This window comes from Trachymyrmex septentrionalis, unplaced genomic scaffold (assembly GCF_001594115.1).
Source record: "Trachymyrmex septentrionalis isolate Tsep2-gDNA-1 unplaced genomic scaffold, Tsep1.0 scaffold190, whole genome shotgun sequence".
NCBI classification, from domain to species: domain Eukaryota; kingdom Metazoa; phylum Arthropoda; class Insecta; order Hymenoptera; family Formicidae; genus Trachymyrmex; species Trachymyrmex septentrionalis.
Window position 1 is genome coordinate 87,023 of NW_017305072.1, and position 9,008 is coordinate 96,030.

A 9,008-nucleotide genomic window follows, 5' to 3' on the forward strand; every position below is an offset into this window, starting at 1 on the left:
CGGAAAGCTTCGTGCGTTGCCATTAAAAATCTTCTGCGACTTCAAGAGAAGAGCAACATTAAGCCAGATGTAGGGTGCGCCATAAAGGAAGAAGCTACCATAAAGGAAATTCTCCCTTTGTTCAATTATTCTCGGTCTTACGCTTATTCTAGTCTTTACTCGTTATGTGCCACCGTCGGAAATAATGAGGTCGTTACGTTGCGAATATTTTATAAACGCTATTCTCTCTCTCCTTCTCTGTAGAAATACAGGATTGAGTATCATCAGCAATTATATGCGACATCTGTTGCATCCCTTTAAATCATTTATTATTTAATATTAAGTAATAGTAATTATGATTTAACCTTTTAACTACCGTTAAAAGCCTCCTTTGTCATATACTAACATTATCGTCGAGTCTAACACTAGCACCGTTTAAAAAGTCTTGTTTCTTTAAGTAGTTACTTTCATTATATTTTTGTTGCGTTGTTGCTTAATAGACATGACTTTATGTTTAAAAAAAATTATTAACGTGACATTTGTTTTACTTAAATCTTTATTTATTATTTTATTGAAAGAATCCACACCTCCGTCCGTGTCTGCGAGACAATGGCAATTAAAGGTTAAAATAATATAAGTTTTTTTTTTTAAACATTTTGACGCGGACAAATTTCGAGATATTTGAGACACTCTGTAGTGTTGTAAATGTTTCAATATTTTCTTTAATCTTTCTTTATATATTAAGAGAGGATTTATTTCTCGCTTACAGCAACAACAGCAGCAAGCGCAGCAGCAGGCGCAGCAGCAACAGCAACAACAGCAGGTCGGCTCGCCGGGAAGCGGAAATGTAGGGAAGGGCAGTCCATCTCCCGGTAATTCGTCTTCCCCCGGAACGGTCACTACTTCCAACAAGACCCAAACGGAACCGAAACCGGTGGAGTGCAATCTGTGCCATCGAAAATTTAAAAACATACCGGCCCTTAATGGCCATATGCGACTCCACGGCGGTTACTTTAAAAAGGTAAATATTTGACAAGGAGAACGCTTGAAGAAGCTTTTGTTTACGTATTTATGCGAATAAAGCTAAGAGCTTAATAAAAAATGAGCTTAACGCTCTAAAATATTCGAATAACGTTTTATATTATAATTTTGCTCTCTCTCTCTCTCTCTATATATATATATATATTTTTTTTTTTTAAGAATAGCGATTATAGAGCGGAATCAAACCATATATAATGCATTTCAAATCCCAGACTCAGCAAAATAATTAAAATTAAGTGAATGCGTAATTAATATCCGATATATCTGATTAGTAAATAAAAATTAAACTTTATATCATGCCCTCATTATATTGTAAATTTTTCTTATTTTATTCAAGAAAACTTAAATCTTCTTTTGTCAGGAAAACTATCGGATAGCAATTTTATTACAATTATATAAAAAAATATTGTTTTCAAATGTCGTCTACGTCGCGAAGTGTAATGTGACAATGTAAGATCATACGTTGTAGCTTGACACTTCCTTTCGGTCGCAGCCGAATTTATTTCTTCAGGATAAAGGAACTCATCTCGCGGCGGCTGATTTTATTTGCATCCGCCCGACCGCGCCGTCCAAAACTTCATTTTCGGCGCGAAAACTTTAATATTCGAGAAAATCTCCGCGCGCGGTTCCAAAGTTATATCGCGCCGACGGTTGGCATCACCATATGAATTCGCAATCGCGCGAATTCGCGCGAGCGCATCTTGCATCCGAATAATCAACCGGCGTTTCTATGAAAATCTCATCAAGCTGCCGCCGTCGTCTCGGGGGCCTCGAGGAACGCGATACTCGGGGATGCATCCTCAAGGTGATAATCGCCGCGTTGAGGGTGCAAAAAAGACGTAAAAAGTGATATAAGAGAAATTGCGGAAATCGCCCTTCGAGATCCGCGCGACTTCACCACACCTTTCCCTCCTTGCGTCTTACCTTTTCTCATCTCTTCTATTCCTAGACGGAGGAAGGATGCGAACAGCGGTTTTCTTAATAAGGTCAGGAGGAGTAAGGCGTTGTTGCAGCCGTTGAAATAGAAAGATCAGCGATTTCGCGAAAATCCTTTCTCCCCTCGCCGCTTCCGTCTTTTCGAAGCTCTTCTTCCGCTGATTAAAAATGTCTTAACGAAGGCCACGTCGTTTAGAAAAGTACGTCGTGAAAAACTCGTCGGACAAAAGTTTTCCCTTTTTCACTCGATTCTGGATGGTAGGCAGGGGGAAAAATGAATGGCGGACTGGAGATGTTCTTTATTCTGCAATTGAAAGACGATGACGTAATCGGTACTACGGAACGAGTGGGAATAAACTGAGCTGACAGATGGCATTAAAAGGCAAGAAGAATAATAATCGACATATTGAATATGTCACACATAAATCGAGACTTTTTTTCCAACCCATAAGACTTTATCGCGCGATTGTGAAAATATGAAAGCTCGAGAAGTGTATTGTAAGAAAAAGAAACTTAACATATACAAATATACGTGCATCGAATATTTTGTGTGAATATAAAGATAAACGTGAATTGCATTTTCAAAATTTAAACACCTTTAAGAATGCAAAAAAAAATGTATTATCGTATTTAATTATTTATTTTCAATTCGTCCTTATGAATTCTGGAGCTACTTTCCCTTTTATCTTTCACGCTCTTGTGCAATCTTGACAAATGAGTACGTCAAATTAATTTTCCAATTAACATTTTTAACGACCATCTAACCTTCTGCCGTCGCTTACTGGTGACTCGGTCCTTCTTTCCTCCTTATTCCATTCACCTTTACGTAAGCGATGGCGGATGAGAAGACCGCTCAGTAACGACTCGATAGAGTAAAGATTGGAACGAGGCGGGTACGACGACGAGTAAATCAGGGAAGACGAGATAAAACGCAGACGAGCGAGGGAGACGTTACCACCGGTGGATGGGAAAGGTAAGGCGATGATCGAATCCAAATGAACCCATTAACAAGCTCTTTGGTTCCACCCGAACCCCGAACCAATCCGCAGCGAGTCCGCTGGTGTCTCGGGGATGGAAAAGAGAGGAACAGCAAGAGAGATACGATTTAACGGTTCAGAGGAGAGAGAGAGAGAGAGGGGGGGGAGGGGAACGGGAGGAAACATTGCACGCGCGGAGAGCCCCGTGCAAACATTGTCTCGAGCTTTCTCCATTATGCAGATTGAATCTGACTGGTTACGGCCGGGGTTTTCAACGGCGCTGCTCTCGTTTCGAGCACCCGAGTTTTCACCGCGATACGCCTCCTCCTCCTCCTTTTGCCCTACGTCCACCCCCTCGAACACCCCCTCGTTTCTCGTCTCCTTCCTCCGCGTATTCGCTCGTCCATGTTCGACCAACGTGAGAGACCAACGGGCGCCGCACTACTGCGAAAGCTCTATCCGGTTGCCAGCGAGCCAACTTCCCATCGCCGAGCTTTTTGCCCACGGTCGCACGGAATTATTGAAAAGTTTCGATGGCCCTTTGGATTCGTGGATATATAGCCCAGATTAATGCACGTCACGGGAGAGAGAGAGAGAGAGAGAGAGAGAGAGAGAGAGAGAGAGAGGGGCAGGAGAAGTGAGAGGGGTGAAACGGGAAAACTCATTGAGTTGTATAGACAGAGTCTCGTCCATCGTGTAACCGCGTTAGTTGTTGTTCAGGACGCGTGTCCGATGATGAGAGCAGTTAGTGGCCACGTTCAGGTTCATTAAGTGGCATCTGCTGTTAATCTCCGTGTGCGCGGGGGATGCGCTTCTCTTTCCAGGAGATTCCACGAGCCCGCGGATAGCCGTGTAATGGTGGTGGGCTTTAGGGGCGAATTATAGGCCGCCCTAATTCGTTGTATTTTCGGAGGAATCGCCCGCATATATGCCGCACGCGGCACACGCTACCACCCCCACGAGCCGATGGCCGTTTTTCATTACATTGTACGGTCGCGTGACGAATGATTTTTCGGAGCGATAAATCGTCAGCAATAAATCTGCGCCGACGCGTTTCAGATTTATTTTCTGTAAGTAGTTGACGTGCAGTACGATTGATCGTCTGAAGGTAGGAATTGTTGGAAAACGTAAGCGCGCTATGGATTGTCGATTGATCAATGTCTAGCGTGGCTGAGATAAGAACAAGAAATATCGGAAATAGCCGCATAGGACGCTCGGCAGCGTCATTCATTCAGTCAATCGCCCCCTTTGTAATCATACTCCATAAGACATAGCCTATGCGCTTCTTCTAAATTGTATTGCACGCTGGCGCGTTAAATAGAATACCGATAGATATATTGACCAGCCAAGATAAAAACACCAAGTCGATAGACACGTCTTTTTCCACGGTACGAGATATTTTTGCAGAAACGTAAAAGTAATTCGAAATTAAATTAAATCGATGTATCAAGAGAAAGTGCTGACGGGCTAGATAAATCTTTGCTCGCAATTGTACACACACTTTTCGCGGAGTATAAAAATAATTCGTACAAAGGAAACGTTACCGAAGAACTCGCAAGGGTATAATCACGGACACGATGGTAGTCGCTGGAGATAATTCCGGTAGCTGTAATCGACACAGATCGAATTGATGAGTTCGGGATCGGATCGGTGTGGCGCGGCGCGGCGTGGCGGACGTTCCGCAATCAATTCCGCGTATTAACGGCCGCCGATCAATATTCATGAAGCGAGCGGAACGATGTACGCCCCGTCAAAGACAGAGTTCAATTTCGTGGGAGGCGTGATATATACGCGGCTGCGGGTGCGTAAGTGCGCCGCGTTACACACGTATCGAAGTAGGAGATAGGAAATTGAGGGGGTCGCGCCCGCGCGAGAGGTCGACCGGCCGCCCGCTCCCGTCCCATTAAGGATCGACGAAGACGACGATGATGACGTATGTATCCGGAGAGATATATTATCGACGCCAGTTACTAACATAAGGGCAATGGCGGCGGAAGATGTATGCGCGTGAAACACCCTCGAGTATTAGTATGCTAATTATAAACGTATCCCGTGAAACTCACCGGTTTGCTAAATGCTTTGGAGTGGCAGCGACCTCTCCAGCTTGCATATCGTGGGGACGAGTCGCGCCAAGGTCCACTTTGCACAATGTGCGTATAACTCGCGGAAACTTTTAAGTAATATAACTTTTACGCGCGGGCGCCTTAGGGAAAAAATTACACGGACTTTAAGGAATTCCCGTGCTTAGTGAGTTAGGAAGTAGGGCCTCCGTAGCTCGCGGCGACAGTAAGTTCGCGAGCAAGAACGACTTATCTTGCGGGATGTGGAGAGGGAAGGTTCTTGCGAAGATACTGCTTTGAGGATAATAATAAATCGATACGATGATGATAAGTCCGCGAGATGCTATTGTGTCGTGTCAGTGTATTGCGTTTTTTTTTTATCGTTCTTTCAATTGATCGATCGATATTGCAACGTAGATGGATAAAAAAATGTATTATGTCGTCTTAGAAATGCTATGTAGCAGCATTGAGTAATTGAGAGCTTTTGTAAAAGCATTGAAAAAGGAAATATAATTTTAGATAATGGACAGAATATAAGGCATCGAAGTATAAGTATCAGAAAATATTAGTAGTCGTATATACGAGATGAAGATAAAAAGAATTTTAAGATTTAAGAAAAAATTTTAAGCAAAGTAAGAAATGTTTTTTTCGTACATTGAAAAAAAAATTTACCAAATTTTTAGAAATATTTACGCAATAAAAAAAAGTGATACTTAAATCAAATTGATTCTTGTCCCAAATAAATATATATTTACATTTTGTATATATATTTATTATATTTATTATAATTAGTATTCAAACAAATATTTATTAAAAAATTTAATAAATTTTATATAATCAATTTTCAATTATAATTTTTCTCAAATTTTTGGCTCGTATCCTTATTAAATAATGATTTCTCCAACACGCACGAATATTAAGCTATATAAAGAATGATAAATACATAAATTTTATTACTACGATGTATTGAGATTTCGCGATTCGGAATCCAAGTTTGAACACTGATTTGATTCTTCGCAGGCATCAAGAAACTAGGCGCTTTCCTTAGCGCCGGGTGTATTATAGGATGTTGAATCGCACACGCCGGAGATTCCATTACGATATAATCCAACGGGCGCCTCAATTAGCCTTGCTCAGTGATTAGCGTGCATCTCCGGCCCCTCCCGCTCTCCTGCTTCTCCTATTCACCATTGTAGTCTCCCTACGTCTCCCTTAGTATCCCGCGCGTCAATTTGCCCGTGATTCGAGCTTCTAATCCAGGTTCTCCCGTCACGAGTTCTTCGTGGCCGGGGGTTCAATAAGGATTTTAGCTAAACTACGAGTTCTAGATGCGCCCGAGTAAAATCCTATTGTCACACACGAACAACGACACCCAGTTTTATTATATTAGACTACAATCAGTTGACAAGATATCCGACACATCAATATTTCGCGTATATAATTTTTCCTTCCATTAATGACCAATTCATTTAAAAAAAAAAAACAAAGAATTCGAAAGCAACGCGGAAAATTTATGTATTTAGAACGCTTGTGGTAGTATTCAGCTTTTATCACGTGGACTAACAACTTATTCGTTTAATTTAACAACGCAATAAAAAAAATCTTTTTTTATCACGTGTTACAGGATGCGGAGAACAAGAAGAGCGAGAAGAAAGAGGTCGTTGGGCCACCTCTGCAGACGGCGTCCGTCAGCGTGAGAGCGCTGATCGAGGAGAAGATCATACAGAAGAGAACGACAGGTAAGATAATTCAAGATGAGAGGACAATCGATAATTTTGTCAATTACAAGTTATTGCATTTTTCGTAATGCTCCAGTGACATGACACATCGATCGTGAACGCCAAACGATAATAAAGTTTCGCGTCGTTGATGCATTGTTCGAGGCAATATGGCGCAAAAGAGGCGCAGTGACCGCGACAACGTCATTGTTCCGTTTAGAATCCCGAAGGTATACACGTGTCATAACCGCGGGGAAAAAAGAATTAATACAGTATTCGGGGGCGGACGATGCTGAGAGCACAGAATCCACGAATGCGATTCTGCCGTGATTTACGGATGCGTATCCCGAATTGACTGTGTATCTCCCGTTTGCGTCGTCCTCCCGTTTATCCATTTCTCTCTCACACGCGTGCATATACATTTGCCAGAACGGGGAAGGGCCACCCTCCCTCCCTCCCCCCCCCGTGATATTTCGCGAGAGGGAGAGGGAGTACCTCCTCTCTATGGGGGTACGGTGTATGGACTGCCGAAGAACCGTGATTTACGAAGCGAACACGCCAGAATATTTCTCGCATTGTCCACGTTGGTACGATAAATCAAGCCGACGGCAGTAGCAGAATGGACCGGCGGGCTCATGCTTTTGTAACAAAGTGCGCGTCGTTAGCAATTTATGCGCGATTTCACCTCGGCATCTGCCAAGAATACGCCGAGGGATAATCCGCTACTCGGCCCAGCGTCTTCTACGTTGCTCTTTTCGTTTGCCCATAAACCCAAAATAAGTAAACCCGTATAGATAATTACCGATCGTTAGCTAAGTCTAAAATCATTTTTAGAAAAAAAAAATCAAAGTCTATATTTATTTATGTTTACTAACAGAGTAACGTGATCGAAATGTTTGCTTCTTGGAGTTTGAAAAAAATATATGCGGTTTGTTTCGGCAAGATTTGTTTCAGCTTTGGGTTTGTCTAGGAAATTCTTCAATGTATTTTTGTATCTACAGTTAAAATAAGCCATTGCGCTTGTTTTTTTCAGTATATATATATATATATATATATGTGTGTGTGTGTGTGTAAAGATTTCATACTGAAAATTAACTATGTCTATATTTAGCTTGAAACAATTTTTGAATTCTGCATCGAAATATGCGTGGAGCAATGAAGAACTTACGCAAAACGCACATCGTTACTTATAACAGTATAAGTGTATTTTATATAATTTATTCGCACGAGAGAAGTGAAATAAATGCAGTACAACATTTTTCGTGTAAATCTAGATATGACTTTTAACAAGATGATTTTCTCTTGACCAGCAATTTCTAGAACGCGTAATGTTTAACTGGAGGTACAATTGTTCGTTCAAGTAGTATAGATCGATCATTGGACACGCAACATTATATGACTGTACGGTAAACAGACAAGCTCCTTTTCGAATTCTACCACATATGATGGACTCAGAAATTCTATGAATATTCGATCACGTGCTGTTATTAATCAGCATGCAACAGGAACTGCTATCTACACACAACGTCGTTTCCATCGGCACGCCGGGAATTGTTGACAGTCATTTAGCCTGGCCGTTGGTTGGCTCAGCCATTATTTTTTGAAAGCCTCGAAAGTGGCCGTACAACAAGATCGATCGATAAATAATTTGCTGGCGGGAGCGTGCTAGTCGCGATGCACCGCCGACGATGCATCGGGAATGCGCGTTGCACCGTGCGTTGTTTGGTTGTCGGTGATGCAACGGCGCTGGCGTACATTTTTGACAAAGGGTTGGCGAGAGGAGGAGGACGAGAGAGAGAGAATGAAACATTGATGGGAACGCACTCACACTAGTCGCTCAGTAAAATATTATCTATCAGATGCCGTGCACCAAAGAACGCGTGTCTGATAACAATCTCTCTCTCTCTCTCTCATGCGATAAATCAAACAAATAATTAGACCTGTGACGTTCCACGACGATTGTTTTTCGATAGTTCCATTTCGTTCTTCGTATACATACATGTCCAACAACAAGAACAATTACTCAATTATAATCCGTTCGACAATTTATCAACAATTATATGTTTTCTTATCAAAAATTACTTATTACATTTAAAATATGAATAAGCAAAATACAATTTCAAAATTTTCCGAGTCCATCAAAGTAATTCAAGATTAAAACAAAACAAAAAATAAAAAGTTATTGGATTTAATCAATTTTTTGTTGGGAAAAAAAGAATTTAATTTCGGTTTGATGAAAGATTTACCAAAAAAATGTGCGTGTTATTTCTAATACGTATACAAGTATATATATATAT

General features: G+C 41.3%; 1 protein-coding gene across 1 annotated transcript in view; it reads left to right on the forward strand.

The window, feature by feature from the left end:
* Nucleotides 1-9,008, forward strand: part of LOC108747043 — a 35,611-nt gene that overhangs the window by 19,189 nt on the left and 7,414 nt on the right. Inside the window, exons 3-4 of the mRNA XM_018484274.1 lie at nucleotides 749-1,000; nucleotides 6,618-6,732. Of these exons, the coding sequence (XP_018339776.1) occupies nucleotides 749-1,000; nucleotides 6,618-6,732 (367 nt within the window). The remainder of the gene's footprint in view (nucleotides 1-748; nucleotides 1,001-6,617; nucleotides 6,733-9,008) is intronic.